This window comes from Salpingoeca rosetta (genome assembly GCF_000188695.1).
Source record: "Salpingoeca rosetta unplaced genomic scaffold supercont1.31, whole genome shotgun sequence".
NCBI classification, from domain to species: Eukaryota; class Choanoflagellata; order Craspedida; family Salpingoecidae; genus Salpingoeca; species Salpingoeca rosetta.
The window spans coordinates 266,671-284,170 of record NW_004754903.1 but is presented as its reverse complement, the minus strand read 5'-3'; the positions used below and the strand labels follow the sequence as shown (position 1 = coordinate 284,170).

General features: G+C 55.9%; 3 protein-coding genes across 3 annotated transcripts in view; 1 reads left to right on the top strand and 2 right to left on the bottom strand.

The window, feature by feature from the left end:
* The window catches only part of PTSG_09727 (uncharacterized protein), a 7,613-nt gene extending 4,271 nt beyond the window's left edge, over positions 1 to 3,342 (bottom strand). The window contains exons 1-9 of the mRNA XM_004989025.1: positions 3,191 to 3,342; positions 2,811 to 2,967; positions 2,461 to 2,616; positions 2,065 to 2,196; positions 1,724 to 1,822; positions 1,421 to 1,519; positions 984 to 1,060; positions 368 to 658; positions 97 to 213 (exon numbers count right to left, since the gene is read on the bottom strand). Coding sequence (XP_004989082.1) covers positions 97 to 213; positions 368 to 658; positions 984 to 1,060; positions 1,421 to 1,519; positions 1,724 to 1,822; positions 2,065 to 2,196; positions 2,461 to 2,616; positions 2,811 to 2,967; positions 3,191 to 3,301 — 1,239 coding nt within the window. The 5' untranslated portion in view covers positions 3,302 to 3,342. The remainder of the gene's footprint in view (positions 1 to 96; positions 214 to 367; positions 659 to 983; positions 1,061 to 1,420; positions 1,520 to 1,723; positions 1,823 to 2,064; positions 2,197 to 2,460; positions 2,617 to 2,810; positions 2,968 to 3,190) is intronic.
* A 970-nt stretch (positions 3,343 to 4,312) lies between these two features.
* On the top strand, positions 4,313 to 8,666 carry PTSG_09726 (TKL protein kinase; the record flags this gene model as incomplete). Its single annotated transcript, XM_004989024.1, has 3 exons — positions 4,313 to 7,701; positions 7,853 to 8,259; positions 8,489 to 8,666. The coding sequence occupies 3 exons, from the start codon at positions 4,313 to 4,315 to the stop codon at positions 8,608 to 8,610; spliced, it is 3,918 nt and encodes a 1,305-aa protein (XP_004989081.1). The 3' UTR covers positions 8,611 to 8,666.
* A 277-nt stretch (positions 8,667 to 8,943) lies between these two features.
* PTSG_09725 (uncharacterized protein) lies at positions 8,944 to 16,873 on the bottom strand. The gene is made up of 15 exons (XM_004989023.1): positions 15,017 to 16,873; positions 14,625 to 14,713; positions 14,237 to 14,373; positions 14,076 to 14,137; positions 13,524 to 13,833; positions 13,109 to 13,191; positions 12,803 to 12,859; positions 12,326 to 12,466; positions 11,715 to 11,949; positions 11,311 to 11,438; positions 10,935 to 11,033; positions 10,572 to 10,678; positions 10,176 to 10,263; positions 9,800 to 9,883; positions 8,944 to 9,591 (listed from the first exon to the last, which is right to left on the bottom strand). Exons 1-15 carry the CDS (start codon positions 16,634 to 16,636, stop codon positions 9,430 to 9,432), a joined length of 3,402 nt encoding a protein of 1,133 aa, XP_004989080.1. The 5' UTR covers positions 16,637 to 16,873; the 3' UTR covers positions 8,944 to 9,429.
* Positions 16,874 to 17,500: the final 627 nt, after the last annotated feature.

The window sequence follows — 17,500 nt, the reverse complement described above, 5'->3', positions numbered from 1 at the left end:
CAAACACACAACACACGCACATACGAACATAACTGTTCACACATGCCCCCTCCCCCCCCCCCTCTGTTGCTCGTCAGCGACGTTGCGCGGTGTCACCTGGTCCAGGAACATGGTGCAGACGTCGCGCGGATATGAGCAGCGCGGGCAGCAGTCATACATCGGCGTGGCCAACGTCGTGTCGCCCGAGCACGTCGGCAGCTCTCCGCACGACGCCTGCACACAACAAAAGGTGTGTGTGTGTGTGTGTGTGTGTGTGTTGAAGCGTGAGCGCAAGCGAGTGTGCATCATAAGTACGGTAAGTGCTTCTTCCACGACCACGACCACCACATCACCACCACCACGTCACGTTTCGACCACGGCCACTCACGTGCTCGCAGCCCATCTCGGCACGCGTTGGGGGCCGCTGTCGGTGCACGTGGTGGGAAATGCGGTCCAGCGTCTCCCGGTTCACGCCGTCAATGCACGTCTCCTCCTCGTAGTCAAACTCGCAGCCTGCCTGCATGCATTTAAACGGCGTTTCGTAGGTGTGGCATGGGGCACGCTGCCCCTTGTCCATGCACACGTGCCTGTAGAAATCACAGCCGGCGTTTAGGCAAGACTCCCGCTCCGCAAAGCGATTGCACGGGATCTCCTCGTCCTTGCCAACACATGCGCGCAGCTGTGCACGTGTGTGTATGTGTACGCGTGTACGAGTGTGTGTACACGTGTGTGAGAGTGTGTGTACACGTGTGTGTGTGTGTGTATGTGTGGTTGCATGAGTGTGTTTGCATGTGAACGTGAGAAGAGAATCTGATCATAACCAAGGCCAGCAACTTGACAAACTCACACACATACACACGCACACATACTGTCTCTCACATGTACAAACAAATAAGCGTCCAATCTAACAACCACCACCACCACCACCAACAACAACAACAACAACACTGCTCCCTCCCGTCTCTCCATCATGCTTCCTCCATCTCCGACACCAAGGCACTGACGTGGTTGTCGTATCTGCAGTGTTGGGCGGCGTGGCAACCCTCGCTGTCAAAGAACCGACTGCACGGCACAGTGGCACCTGGTCATGCATGAATGAGTGGAACAGAGCGTGAGGAGGTGGGGGAGGGGTGAGGGTTGAGAGTGGAGCTTGTGATGATACTTAGTGCGACACTGAGCCTGCACGCAAACCGATGTCAAAACACACACACACACACACACACACACACACACACACACACACACACACACACACACACACACACACACACACACACACGACACACACACACACACACACACACACACACACACACACACACACACACACACACACACACACACACACAAACACACACACACACACTAACACACGTACACACACACATACACACACACACGCACACACATACACACACACACACACACGCCGAGGACGGACCTTTGGTGTGGCAGGCGTTTGCACCGCGCGTGTATTCGCACGTTGGATCGCGCTCGCATGTGCGGCGGGACGAGTGCCGGAAGCACGGGACAGGCACGTCTGACACGCGGACGGGAAGGTGGCGTGGTGGTAGTGTGAAGGTTGGTGGTGGGATGAAGATATCGACTTAGCACGCAACCTGTGCACAATCACAATCACAATCACACACACACACACACACACACACACACACACACACACACACACACACACACACACACACACACACACACACACACACACGCACGCACATATATCAGTCACCTTTGTGCTTGCAGTAGTTGAAGTCCTTCATCCATTCGCAGTTTGGCTGTGCGCGGCAGGCGTCCTCCACGTGCACGTGGTCACATGCATCCTTCAAGACTATGGAGAGCGGGGGAACCGGAAGAAATCAACACACAGACAGGAGCGGGAAGGAGGATTGTGTGAGATGTGAACAGTGCGGTATGAGGCGGATAGGAGGCGGATAGGAGGACGCAGAAGTAGTGTGATTGATGAGATTGATGAGTGCTTGCTCGAGAGAGTCATACACACACACACGCACACACACACACACACACACACACACACACACACGCACATGCGCGCAACGACACACAACGAACCATCGTGGATGCACTGGCTGGTGGTGTCGTCCCAGTGACACTCGGAGCGGCTTCTGCAGGTGTCGGCTGAGGAGAAGAAGTGGCACCTCAGATCATCACTGCCGATGCACAGCCCGGCCTCCTCCAACCACACTGCACCAGTCACAAGCAGTAAGTTGCGACAAGCGTCAGACATATCATATCAGTGCACATGCTGCTGCTGATGGTGTTGCTGTTGTTGGTGGGTATGATGATGGGGTTGATGGTGACAATGGTTGTGTGCGTGTGTGTGTGTGTGTGTGCGTGCGTGTGTGTGTGCGTGTGTGTATGTATATACATATGCAGTGTGTGTGTGTTCCAGAAACATTTGCTGCCTTGCAGCACGTCCACCAACGTACAGCACGAACAACAACGTACGGCAGTTGTCTGCTGGTTCGCACTCCTTCTTTCCCAAGGAGTGGCATGGCAGCTGTCCTTCCTCATGGCACAGGTGAAGCTCAGTGTTGAAGGCGCACCCTGGCTGCTTCTGGCACGCCTGTGCCGTCTCACGGTAGTGGCAGGGCGCCGGCTCCCCTGTGACATGTGTTTGTGTGGCGGTGGTGGTGGTGGAGGAGGAGGAGAGGGGGGACAAGGGAACGAAGCGTGAGGCGGTGCGCATGAATGTGAGCAGGGGGAGGGAATGAGGATAAACAGGGGTAAGCCGACCGTTAGTCACCCCGCTTCACAACACACGCGCACACGCAAGTACGCATGCACACGATGTACACCTTTGGATGTGCAGATGCCAAGGTCGCCGTGGTAGTCACAGGCTGGGTCTGCCTTGCATGATTGCTCGTCGCCGTGAAACTTGCATGGGTGGCTGCCCCCTTTTTCATGACACGCATGACGGAACTCACTCCACTCACACTCGGGCATCAACACGCACTGTGAATTGTTACCATCAACGGGTACACCAGCACACGACCACACAAACAACCAACCAAGGTCAGTGAGTGAGGAAGGCGGCAGCAAGACGAACAAGACGAAAAAGAACAACAAGCATAGGAATCAATCGCACAAACGCACACGATCAAGCACACACATACACACACTCTCACACACACACACACACACTCTCTCTCTCTCTCACATACACATACACACTCACCGCTTGGTGGCCTTGGATGTCATGACACGGGATGACAGCGCTGGCAGCGTGAACCGCCACCACCAGCGTCAGCGCCAACACTCGAAGGACCGCACCACCGCTGTGCGTCATCGTCTCTTGTTTGTTTGTTGCCGTTGTGCTGCCGTGGCAAATACTACATTTTATGATGTTGTTAACCACAGTTGTCTTCGCCACTCCGTTGGTGGTCCTCCCACCACTCCTGGCCTTGTGCCGAAAGTTTGTTCATGCTTTTATCTATTTTTCCAGCCACGCGATCGCCTCGCTCCTGCTTTATTTTTTATTTTCCTCTGTTTTGTTTGTTTTGCAGGCGTTGGCGTTTTGGTTTGTGCTACTTCTTCCTTTCTTCGCCTTTCCTTTCCTTCCTCCTCTCTTTCTCTTTCCTTCTTTCGTTCTTTCCTTTTCTCGCGTCCCTTCCTCCTCCTCCTCTTCTCTCAAAGGAGTCAAGAAGCAACTATGCCACGCTCGAGCTGCTGCGCGGCTGCCACCGTCGCGTCCTCTGTGGTCGTCATGTTCTTGCTCTGCGTCATCACTTTGGCACCGCTGCTCCTGCATCCCGCCGCGGCAGCATGGCAGCAGGTGAGCGTCGTCGCAATGCGACATCTGTGTTGTTAGTGCTGTTGTGTTGCTTTGTCTGGGTTGCGTTCGTTTTCCAAAACAAGACTCCTTCGTTCTCGAGTCGCTCCCTTCGTCTTGGAGGTTCACATCCTCATTCCATGACACTCGTCTCCCCCCACCTCGCTTTCTCCTCTCTCCTTACAGCAGGAACCCGCCACCAATCACCTCTGTGCACGAGCATACCAGGAACTTGAGCAACTCCAACCAAACCATCTGCCTTTGCAAGCGCGCAGCGCCAACACCACCGTCCTCTATGAGATTCTCGAACGCTTTGGCTGCACACAACAACAACAACAACAACAACAACAACAACAACAACAACAACAACAACAACAACAACAACAACGACAACAACAACAACAACAACAACAACAACAACAACAACTTAAACAACAACTTAAACAACAACAACAACAACAACAACAACAACAACAACAACAACAACAACAACTTAAACAACAACAACTTAAACAAGCGCACACACAGATGCCTGGTGTCACAATTGGGCAAGCCAGCACAAACCCGGAGCCCTCAATGAATACGGGCGTGGTGGCCAACCTACAAACACCAGACACGCCAGAACCATTCCATCAGCCACCCACAGGAGTGTCTGTGTCTGCGGTGCGGCGCGACGTGCATGAGGAGGAGCTTCAAGAGGCCACATGCGACATCTTCACCGTCTTTGGAAGTCATGGGTGCCGGGAAGCTGCCACAGCTACGGCGCTGACCATCCGCGTGCCAGGGCGCTTCGATCAAGACACCCTGGACAACAAAACCCTGCAAGCCAACTTCGGCCCCAACGTGGAGAGAGTGGAGGTGCGCACCTCCAATAACGATCCCGCAACCATTCGCACAAGCGTCCTTCGCTGGCTGTTCGGGCCAGAGCACCGCGGCACGAACACATGGCCTCTCCTGCAGACCGTGACTGTGCGACACCTCGAGACATTCGAGCTGGACTTGGACGTGTTTGCGGGCCTACAACGCCTGCGCTCGCTCACCTTCGCCGATAGCGAAATCCACGACGCAACCAGCGGTAACTCATCAGCCCGCATTGCGTCTCAGCTGAAGACCTTAACCCTGGCGCACTGCGAGCTCACGCGCATCAACGCGGCGCTGCTGGACCGCATGTCCAGCCTAGAAACACTTGACCTCAGCAACAACCTGATCCGGCGCATTGACGCTGACACCTTTTCCGCCCTCTCATCCCTGCAAAAGCTCGAGCTGAGCGACAACCTCATCAGTCATATTGCAGACCGTGCGTTCCAAGCCCTGGGCAACCTGACGGAATTCCATCTCGATGACAATGATCTCACAACGTTGACGCCAAGCCTGTTTTGTGGCCTGTCTCGTCTCGAGCAGCTTGACTTGGACCACGTCCCCGTCTCAATCATCCTGCGCGGCACGTTTGACCACATGCCCAACCTCAGGGAGCTTGAGATGAGTGGCATGGGCCTGGCCTCAGTTTTACCAGACCTCTTCTCCAACAACCTGCAACTGCAAGGGCTTGATCTGAGCAACAACATCTTGCAGTTCCTCTCAGCGAACCTCTTGTCGCACCTCACCGGCTTGACTCACCTGCGCCTCGACCACAACCAGCTCGAAACCATCCCGCCTGGCCTCTTCACGGACCTGACAGAGCTGGACTTGCTCTTTCTCAACGACAACAAGCTGACGGAGCTGGCATCCAACGTGTTCGCCGACAATACAGGCCTGACCAGACTCAACCTGCAACGCAACCGGCTCACTTTCCTTCCCCAAACGCTGCTCAAGCCCGTGACACGCTCGCTCACGCACCTGTTCCTCGGCCAGAACAGGCTGTCCACCATCGACCAGGCAATTCAAGGCCTGTCCACGCTGCAGGCGTTGTTCGCCCCCTCCAACAAGCTCGAAAGCTTCACGGGACGCGGCTTGGCCATGCTGACAGAGCTGGATCTCAGCAACAACCCGCTGCGGTGGCTGCCCCAGTTCCCCGCCAGCGAGATGCTGGCCACGTTGCGGATCCAGAACCACGCCATCACCACGCTTGATCTCACCCCTCTCTTGAACCTCAAGGCCCTCGAGGCCTTAGATGTGTCCACGTCTCCCAAAGTGAAAGCAAAGGCGACAGTGGACCGCAACGTCCTGGTTTCACTCGCAGCAACAACAACAGCAGCAGCAGCAGCAGCCACAGCAGCAGCAGCCACAGCTACAGCAGCCACAGCTACAGCAGCCACAGCTACAGCAGCCACAGCTACAGGAACGGCTGCGTCTGAAGGGTCGCAGGAGTACCATTCTCTCGTCGCCCTGAGCGCACGCAACGTGGACATGTCCCACGTGTTTGGTGTCGTGCGTGATGAGGACCACGCGGATGCACGCAGATCCTCACACGCCCCCGCGTTTCCTCTGCGCGTGGCGCTGGAAAAGCTGTATCTGGGCTGGCCACACATGGACGAGGCGAGCATTCCCATCCACGTGCTGTGCGACATGATGGCAGATGAAGCAAGGGAACTCGGCCTTGTTGGCACGGCTTATGAAACTATCACCCTCTGCCACAGAACGGAGTTGGACAGCGTGTTCCTCCAGGACAACGTTCATCTCGAAAACCTAAACATCCCGACCGACCACCTGGCCCAGCTCAACGTCTCCAACAGCAAGCGCCTGTGGACGCTGTCAGCGCCCGTCATCGAGGTGCTGGATGTGTCTGGCACAAACCTGCCGCCAACATCGTCCTTCTGTGACCAGTGGGGCACGACCATGCTGTTTGCACGCAACATGCACAACGATGGCTTCAACTCCGCCGCATCTGTGAGGCAGCTGCTGCGAGAATGCCTCCTCAAGGCCGACACCGTCGATCTCTCGCACAACAAGTGGCTTAACCACCCCACCGACATTGCCAGCGTGACTGGCCAGACCACCGTGCTCTCCACCAGCATCTTCAAGACAGCAGACCTCACCGTCGAACTCCCTTCCCGCACCCTCCCACCTGCCGTCCACCTCCGCAACGGCCCAGTCACGTGCCAGCTCGTGCTGCAGAACCAGCTGCTGCGACTTGCCAGCAACTTTGAGACGGTGTCCACGGAGCTCACCTTCCACTTTGAGTGCGGGTGCGCAGTTGGATTCAACATTGCGCCAGACGGCAGCTGTGTTCCCGCCCTACCCTCCATCTTCCTCACAGCCGAGTTTGCCATGATTGTTGGCGTGGTGTTCACGCTGTTCCTCATTCCCATGAGCGTGTGGTTTTACCGCCGCCACCGCCGCTACCGTGGCCTCAGCAAGCGTGTCGACTTGCAGGACCAGCTGCTCATGGAGCGAGATGAGGAGGTGATGGCGCTGAAGAAGGCGTGGGAGATTGAGTACGATGAGCTGAGGATGATCAAGCGGGTGGCTGCGGGGGCGTTTGGTGTGGTGTTCAAGGCAGAGTGGGACACGGTGACGGTAGCCGTCAAAGTGCTACAGCAAGGGGTGATGATGTTTGACGACAGCATGGTGGTTGAGTTTGAGAAGGAGGTGGAGTTCCTGCAGCGGACGCGGCACCCGAATGTGGTGCGGTTCTTTGGCGCGGGCACGGATCCCAACGGCAGCCCGTTCCTGGTGCTGGAGTTTGTGGCGATGGGGTCACTCAAGGATCTGTTGAGTAAGGACATTGGCAAGGTGCTGCTGGAAGTGCGCGCAGCTGCAGCTGCACAAGCGGCCAAAGAGCAACACGGCGATCGCCCCCTCATCACCACGACCGACGTGCTTGCCGATGATGTGACGCTGGTCAACACGGGCGGTCCAGACACGACCGGTCGCCGAAGCCTTCACATGATGATGACCACGTGGGAGTTGAAGCTGCAGCTCCTGCGCGACGTCGCGAGTGGGATGGCCTTTATCCACAGCCTCGACCAGATGCACCGGTGAGATTGGTGTGCGTGCGTGCTGAGTGTGTTGTTCGTACGTGTGTGTACGTGTGTGTGCTTGTGCTTGCAGGCACTGGTTTTCTTCTTCTGCTCAACACACCCGCACTCACCCAATGACTACTACGCACACCACCTTCACCACGAACAGCGATTTGAAGAGCGGCAACGTGCTCGTGTCTGTCAACTTGCGCGCCAAAATCACGGATTTCGGATCCATCCGCCAGTGCCTGACGTCACAACCGCGTGTTGAAGCGACATCAAGTTCCTCGTTCTCGACAGATTCGCAGTACACGCAACAGAGGGGGCTGGCAACGACAACAGACATGTCGCTGACAGCTGGCGTGGGCACGCCCCTGTACATGGCGCCAGAGGCACTCACGGGCGACAAGTACAGCTTTGAAGCAGACATCTTCAGCTTTGGCGTGCTCATGTGGGAGGTGGCGACACAGCGACCACCGGATTTGATTGAGCAGGAGAAGGGGAGTGACTTCAGGGGACCGTTGTTGGCCACACTCGTTCGACTCTTGGGAGAAGGCAAACGCCTGCGCTTCACTGGTGTGTATGAGCTCTATGTGTGTGCGTGCGTGCATGTGTGTCCGTGTGTGTATGTGTATGTATGTATGTGCGTGCGTGCGTGCGTGTGTGTGTGTCTGTATCTGTATGTGTGTGTGTGTGTGTGCGTAAGTGTGCATGAACTCGTCGTGTGTGGGTGTATGTCTTTGTTTTGGTGTCCCTGTGTCTCACATGTCGCATGTCCCACCCTCCTCTCTTCCTCCCATTGCAGCCGAGGACGAAGCTACGGTGCCCGAATGGTACAAGAATCTCATCAAGCTTTGTGTCGCCGAGGACCCACAAGAGCGACCCAGCTTCTCCCAGCTCTGCACGCATCACCTCAGCATGTCGTGATGTCACAACAGCACTGTGTGTGTATGTGCGTATGTGTGTGTGTGTGTGTGTGTTTGTCTGTGTGTGTGTCCGCATCGCACGTGGTGACACACACCATGTCGGAATGCACACTGCATCTTTCTGTGAGTTAGCGTGTTGGAGAAGAAGAGAGAGGGAGAGGTTAAAACGTCGGAGCGGCTTGAGTTGTCGCCTCATCTTACACTGGGTGGCACACCACCTTCGTAGCCCTGTGTGTGTGTGTGTGTGTGTGTGTGTGTGTGTGTGTGTGTGTGTGTGTGTGTGTGTGTGTGTGTGTGTGTGTGTGTGTCCGGATTGCTGCTGGTGCATAGCTTTGTGGGTGTGTTCTCTGTTGTGGAAGAACTGTGTCCTTCTGCGTGCGATGCGTGCCACTGCGCACAACGTTACATTAGACATGATAGCAGACGAAAATCACCGAACTAACAGACCGAGCTACACTCTGAACAGCACACTGACCCGGACAAAAACCAGCGCATGGGCATGTGAAGTGTCATCACAGGCGAGTCACAAAGAGGCGGACGAATAACAGCGTGGTAAGTAACACTTCACAAACACGAATACATCGCGCAAGCAAGCAAGCAAACGTCACGAAAACATAACAAGTGGAAGAAGTAGTTGGAGGTGTATCGTCTTGATGCAGATGTAAGTTTCTCCACAAGTTTCTCCACTCCATCAAGCTCAAGTTCTGCCAACGCACAAAGTCACTTGTGCACTCTCTGCTTTCACCTCACACCACCACCACCACCACCACCACAGGGACCCCTCACATCATCATCATCATCATCATCATCATCATCATCATCAGGGTTGTGCTCTGAAAGCGCCGCCACCACCGCTCATCTGCTGTGGCTGTTGCTGCTGGTGCTGTTGCTGCTGGGGCCCGAGTCCAGCAGGGTAGGGCGTCAGCAGCTCTGCACGCTGCACAGGTGGGTAGTACGCAACGCCAAGCTTGTCGCACGCAGCCTGCGATTGGTGTGTTGGAACGAAGGGGAGGGGACGCAATGAGGGTGTGGTGAACTTACTGTGTGACACTGGCTGTCGTTCACGAGTTGAGTACAGTGTAAATGCACACGTGAACACACACACACACATACATACACACACACACACACGTGCACACAGACACACACGTGCACACACGTGCACACGCACGCATGCATGCATGTCGTACCCTGAGGTGTTTGAGGAGGATGGAGCGGCGGAAGACGTGTTCACCATTCTGCCAGTTTGTGCGATGTGCGTAGTACATCGCAATCTGCAGACAGCGGCAAAGTGCAGGTAACATGGTGTTAGTGATTGTGAGCGTGAGCGTGGCGACGGCAGATGCTGGGGCAAGAAAGACAAGGCAGGAGTCGTCGTTCAAATGCACGCACAGACACACAGATGTACATGCACGCACACGCACGCACACACACACGCACACAGATGCATACATGCACACGCACAGACACACAGATGTACATGCACGCACACGCACACACACACACACATACACGCATACACGCACACACATACACACATATATGCGCACACGTGCGCCAACTGACCGTGAGTCTGCTCATATCCTCGAGCTGCGAGAGGAGGAAGAAGCTGTTGCTCTCATCAAAGTCAATTGGGTGATCGCGCAGACATTGCCTGGTGGTGGTGGTGGAGGGGTGGAGGTGAGTACGTGATGGTGTTGACGATGACGAAACATGATGGTGGTGTTGGTTGGGTGGCACGTGAGTGGCATTGAAACCGCAAGCGCAAAGTGTTGGTGTAGCCGCACACTGCCGCTACAAGCACACGAGTATACGTGTACACATGTGAACGCACGCATAAACAGACACACACACACACGCACGCACGCATAAACAGAAGCACACACACACACACGCTTGCATACACACACACGCGCGCGCGCGTTTTTGCCACCCTCTCCTTGCCCAGGCCATGTGCAGCACCTGTATGACTCCTCGAGCGCATCGAGCTTCGATGTCGGCGTGCGGTAGTCGACATTGAGGATCATCTCATCCCACATCATCCCAGACCGCTGGATGTTGTAAATCTCCTGCAGGGGCATGGCATTGTGTGTGTTGTGTGTTATGTGCGTGTGAGGCATTGTGTGTGTGTGTGTGTTATGTGCGTGTGAGGCATTGTGTGTTTGTGTGTGTGTGTGTGTGTGTGTGTGTGTGTGTGTGTGTGTGTGTGTGTGTGTGTGTGTGTGTGTGTGTGTGCGCGTGCGTGAGGGGTGTGGCTGTAATCATGACTAGCGCACAACAATACTCTTCGACACACACACATACACACATGCAGACGTTCAGTACCTTTTGGTAGAGGATGTGGTTTGGAATTGTGGTGACGGTGCCGTTCCAGTGCGTGAATGTCGTATTGAGGAGCTCCATCTTCTGCACATACAGCGCAGGCTGGCATGCAGTGCACACACGCACACATATCCACAAAAAAAGATTCGGCAACGTTGGAAGGGTTGAGCAGGCGAGATTGAGGAGGCGGCGCAGCACACACATGCACACACGGACACACATATGCACACATGCATACATGCACACACACGTATGCATGCATGCACACACACATGCGCGACAAGCCACTCAGTCGCCCACTCCTCCGCGCAGGCTACATTCTTCCACTCATCGACTCATGCAACGCAACCATGTACGGGTGCATCTCTCGACGACTCACAGCAACGCCGCCAATCTGCACGCGGTCGCCGCTGTCAAACGGGTGCCGGCTGAACAGAAACACAAAGGAGTTGAACGTGTGTTTGCACGTGTCCGCAAACACAAATGACAGCGCAAGGATCGTCGTGCCTATTTGGCAAACACAAGCAGAGGGAGGGAGGAAGCGAGGGAGTGTGAATGAGTGCTGGGTGAAGGGGGAGGGGGAGGAAGAGTGGTGTTTGTGTGTGATGACTTTCGTTTCTGCGCTTGCCTTCAGATACATACACAGACACACACATACACAGACACACACAGACACACACAGACACACACACACATACACAGACACACACATACACACACACACACACACACACACGCACACACACACACACACACACACACACACACGCACATCAACCATACCTGCGGTGACAGTGATTTCGGAGAATTCGCCCGAGCTGAAGACGACAATGAGCGAGAGAAAGAGGACAATGGCCTGGACATATGCCAGGAACGTGTCGATGGCGGTGATGATGGAATCGAGGTCCGAGAGCGTGTTTGACAGGTTTTTGCGCTCGAGGAAGAGCTCCGTGCAGCGGGACATGATGTGCTGTCGTGACAACTCCTTCACGCCCGTCGGGTCAAGCAGTGGATCAACCTATTGAGGACAGGTGGAGGGTAAGGAGGAAGGGGAAGGGAGAGGGGTGTTGAGTTGCGGAGGATGATGGGATGCAAGTAGGGAAGAGTGCATGAGAGTGCACGTGTGGTCAGGCAGACGGGACAGGCAGGTGGATGCACAGAGAGACAGGTGGCCAGACAGGCACAGCTACCCACAGCCACCCACAGCCACAGACACACAGCCACAGACACAGACACACACAGACACACACACACATACACAGACACACAGACACAGACACAGACACACACACACACACACACAGACAGACACAGACACACACACACACACACAGACACACACACAACACCCTCCCCCTTCCCTTCATCCCACCACCCCCACCCCCCAGCAGCACCTGTGCCTGCGCCTTTGGGTGGTGGGAGAGGGCCTGCTTGAGCAGCGATGCGGGTAGCGTGTCCAGCGGCTTATCAAGCTTCGCACCGCCCACAAATTGCGTGTAAAACTCAAAGATGGTCGAGCCGAGCGCACGTGCGTCCTACATGGCGCAGGGAGGCAGCGAAAGCATACAGGTTGCAGATGGGATGTGTGTGTGTGTGTGTGTGTGTGTGTGAGGGGGGGGGGGAATTGTGGGATTTGTGCGTGAAACTGTGCATATGTGTGTGTGTGTGTGTGTGTGTGTGTGTGTGTGTGCACAAGTCCGACAAAGCAAGAAACATTGCGTAACAAGATGGAAGGTGGTCATGGTGATTCGGAACGAATAGACACACAATAACACATGGAGGTAATGACTGAAGAGATGTGAGAAAGCACATGTTCCTGTCGTCTGTAACAACATCACATGTGCCACTACTACATGTGCAGTTCACGACACCTTGAAAGTTCGGATTGCCTTCTGACGTTTGCACACCCACAACGGCTCACGTTGGATCTGAACAAAACAGTGTGAGCAAGAGGGTGTGAGGGTGGGATGTAATACGTGCGAGAAGGCGCAGGGTACCGTGCGTGAGATGCGCTGATTAGAGCGTGATAATCGAAGCGAACGAAGCAGCAAACACACACACACACACACACACAAAGACACACACACAAAGACACAGACACACACAGACACACACACACACAGACACACACACACACACACACACACAAAGACACAGACACACACAGACACACACACCGCGTTTGCGTCGAGGAAGAGTTTGTCGAGATCCAACTCATGGAGAGAAACCTTTGAGGGTATACGTTCCTGCACCATCACACCTGACGTTCACAAGCGTGCAGACATGTACGCACAATATGGCCATTGAGTGTCGTGAAGAGGCGCGCGGGAGCCGTGGAGGTTATGCAGTCGATGCAGACGCCAAAGGACGTCAGCACACACACGCACACACACACACACACACACAAAGCAAACGCAGAAGCCACACACGCACACACACACACACACACACACAACGACACACACACACACACACACACACACACACACACACACACACAAGCACACACAAGCACAGGCGAGCGCGCTTGCAGGCAAGACGGCAAACCAATCAACCAAACCATGCACATTCATGTTTCATTTCGGTTCACACCTGGAATGCCCAATGTGCGGAACAAATTGTCTGTTTCCTGCGACTCATTGAGCGAATCCCTGTCTTCATCACGCACGGGAGATGTCGCACCAGCGCCGTGTCGCTGCTGTTGTTGTTGCTGTTGTTGTTGTTGTTGTTGTTGTTGTTGTTGCTGTTGTTGTTGCTGTTGTTGGGGGAGTGTGGACGACAGCACGGCCTCTGACTGCGACACGTGCGTCAGCGTATGATTATTTCGTCGCTGCTGTTGTTGTTGCTGCTGTTGCATCTTCATCTGCTGCTTTTGTTGCGCCCGCTCACGATCGGCGCGCATCTGAAAGTACAGACGGCAATGTGGCGACGTGGTGATGTGGTGGGTGATTGGATGGTGGGTTGAGCGTCGTTGGCGTGGTTAGTATTTGACTGAGCGTGGTTGGTCGTGCGTAATGTGGGCGAAGAAGACAGCCAAGACAACCCAAGCACACGCATGCGAGCATCAAGTAAGCCTGGCCATCAGTACCCATCGCCATGACACACCATCACATCGCATCGCATCACCCTGGTCATCAACGCTACCTTGTCGACGGCCTTGCGCCAAAGAATCCCAGGTCGCCGCACAACTTCGCCAGCACCGCCACCTGCACACACAAGAGCGAAAGCGTGAGCTGGCTCATCCGTGCAGTCATAGCTTGAGCTGCACACACACACACGCACACACAAACAAACACACACATGACCTTGTGGTGGGGGCTGTTGACCCGACTGTTGCTGCTGCTTCCTGCTGGTGGCGTGTCCACCGGGCATTTGAAACGTGACCACACGCGTGTGTCGTCGGGGTCGCTTCTTGGCCGTGCGGTGCTTCTGTGTCAGCAGCCTGCAGTGAGGTGTGATGAGAGTGGTGGTGGTGGTGAGGAGGAGGAGGAGGAGGAGGAGGAGGAGGAGGAGGAGGAGGAGGAGGAGGAGGAGGAGGAGGAGAACGGGCGGTTAGAACACGAGAAAGCATGTGCCAAACAAATGATGCCCCTGACGTCATCATGCCGCCGCCTCCTCAACGGCACAAACACACGCACACACACGCACGCACACATGCACACACATGTACACACACATACAGGAACTGTGTACTTTGGCGGGATGGGCCGGGAGAGGAGGGTGAGCAGCTGCTCGGCCTTGACGACCTGACGCACGCGCTGATGATAGCTCTCGGCACGGCGCTGTTGGTGACGGGGAGGGGGAGGGGTTGATGGATTGAGTGAGTGGTAGGGTTATTGGGTTCGAGTAAGAGTGGTAGTGTGATATGTGGCAGTGGTGGTGGTGGTGAACATGATGGTGGTGAACATGATGGTAGAGGAGAAAGATACCCAATACAAACGTGCGAAAAGCAGTGCCTCAGCATCGACTCACACACCATCAAACAACGTGAAGCAACACCCCCTTCATCTCTCCCGTCACCACCTTCACCACCTTCAACCCTCCACCACCCCCACCGCCATCCACAATTCCCGCTGTTTGCTCACCTTGAGCGCGACGGACTTGTTGACGTACTGGCGCACGATTCCAAACGCCTCGACTACAATGACACAGGTGATGACGCGCGCCACCCACCACAGCTGCCCGCGTGTGCGAATGCCGCGACCGGACGCGCGCGCCGGTGGGAAGAAGTCAAGCGTAAACACCACCTCCCACGCCGCAAGCGCACACACGCTCCACAAAAACCGGACAACGGCTGTGCGCATGGTGCGAATGTAGTAGGAGAGGACTTGGAAGCGGTGCGAGCGACGCATGAAGAAGAGGAGACAGCGCGACAACACGTGCACCAGCACCCACAGCACGGGGATGAGGACGATGAGCGAGTCCACAAAGATGGCCCATGCAGCAACGGACGCGGTGGCGATGGTGGTGTTGGGGTGGAACACGCGGAACAGCACACCAACGGCAGCCACGATGATGAACAGCACGATGCAGAGTGTCAGCCGCCAGTGTTCGACCAGCCACGGCTCCTCCCCTTCCTCCTCCTCGTCTTCGTCCTGTTGCTGCTTTTCCTTCTCCTTCTCCTTTTCCTTGTCCTTTTCCGTGTCCTTGTCCTTGCTCTTTTTGTTGGTGTCGTTGTCAGCACTGTCACTGTTGCCACCACCACCGCCACCGCTGCTGCCGCCAGTGCGCTTGTCCTTCGTGTCGTGCATATCCCGCTCACGCTTTGCCGCAGACTCCTGCCGCTGCATGCTCTTCTTCGTGCGCTCGCTCACGGACACCTGCACCTGCCCCTCCCTGTTCCGCGCCTTGGACCAGGGGGCCGCCCTTCCCGCCACTGCGTGCTCCTTCTGCTGCTCCGGCCGCCCAATGCGCACGTGCGTGTGCGCGTGTGCACCCGTGTCCGGGTCCATATCTGCGTGTGTGCCAGCTGGTTGGATGGCAGGTGTGGCCCGCCGCGCTGTTGGTGATGGCTTGAGTGACGACTTGACCGGGGCTGTTGTTGTCATTCCTGCTGCTGCTGTTGCGGTTGTTGTTGATGGTGGTGGAGGCGAGGTGTGCAGGTCATCGCCAACTGGACTTGTCGGTGCGCTGGCGCTGCCCATTCGCCACTGCACCGCCTGCCAGTCTCCACCACCACCACCACCACCACCACCACCACCACTGTCACCATTGTAAGCGCCTTCGTTCTTCAACCCCACCGTAACGGGCGTGGTGGGTGCCGGTGATGGGCTGCCGTTTGGCGTTGCGCTGGCAAACTCGCGTTCCGCCCACTTCTCTGCGACGGTGAGCGGCGAGTCCTCCCCATCCTCAAGGTCACCGCCGCTTGGGGTCATGCGTGGCGCCGATGCGTATCGTGGGTCTCCCTCGCTCGCAGCATCGTCAATGCCATAACCATCATCGTCGTCATATTCCTCGTTGTCGCTGTTGTTGGCGGTGTTGGGGACGCTCGCGCTCGCGTGGTGATGGCGGTGGTGGTCATGATCGTGATTAGCAATGAGGCAGGCCTCGCTTCGGCTCGGGGAGTGTGCGTTGCGGTCGTGACTGTAGTCGTACTCCTCAGCCTGGTTGTACGCTGCGTGCCCGCGAATGCGTGCGTGCGTGTATGCGTGGTCGGTGGCGTCCGGGTGGTAGTTGAGGTCGTTCAGGCTCTCTGCAGTAGCCATGACCGGAGTGTCTGCGATGGAAGTGCCGTTGGTGCTGTTGGTGCCATTGTTGGTGGTGGGGATTAGGCTTGTTGGGAATGTGTCTGTGTTGCTGTGGTGGCGCGCACTGAGGGGCTTCGGTGCCCAGGATGTCGCACGCGCACGGTCATGTGTCTTGGTTGACGCCGTGTGTGCCGCGTGTGCGGTGTGGGCAGTGGCGGGTGTTGTTGTTGCTGTTGCTGTTGTTGTTGTTGTTGTTGTTGTTGTTGTTGCGGCTCTTGGCGGTGATGTGGAGGAAGTGGATGAGGAGGATGTGGGGGAAGAAGAAAACGGCGGTGACGAGGCGGCTGCAATTTCAGCGGCAGTCAGCGTGTGCCTGAGTTTGGAGAGCGCTGCTGCCGTTGATGGCGTTGTTGGGGTGAGGCGTCGCCCGCGCCGGCCCCGCTCCAACGCGGCGTCGAACGCCGCTTCCCCGTCATCGTCGTCGTCGTCGTCGTCGTCGTCATCGGCACCGTTGGCAATGGTGTGGCGCGGCGGTGGTGGGCGAGAAGCGGTGCTCGGTGCTGGCGCCGACGCGTCCGAGGGAGAAAAGTCGATGGTGGTGGCGGTGCTGCTGGCGGCGGTGGTTGCTTGTGATTGGGAAGACATGGTAACGTGTGTGGCACCTTCTGTTTATGTGTGGTGTGTGTGTGTGTGTGTGTGTGTGTGTGGTTGGTTGTTGTTGTTGTTGTTGTTGTTGTTGTTGTTGTTGTTGTTGTTGTTGTTGTTGTTGTTGTTGTTGTTGTTGTGTGCCGGAGGAGGAATTGAGTTGTTGGCTTCTAATCGGGACGTTAAAGGGGGTAGGGGAGTATACCGGACCGCAGTTGCTTAAAATTGAGGTGATGG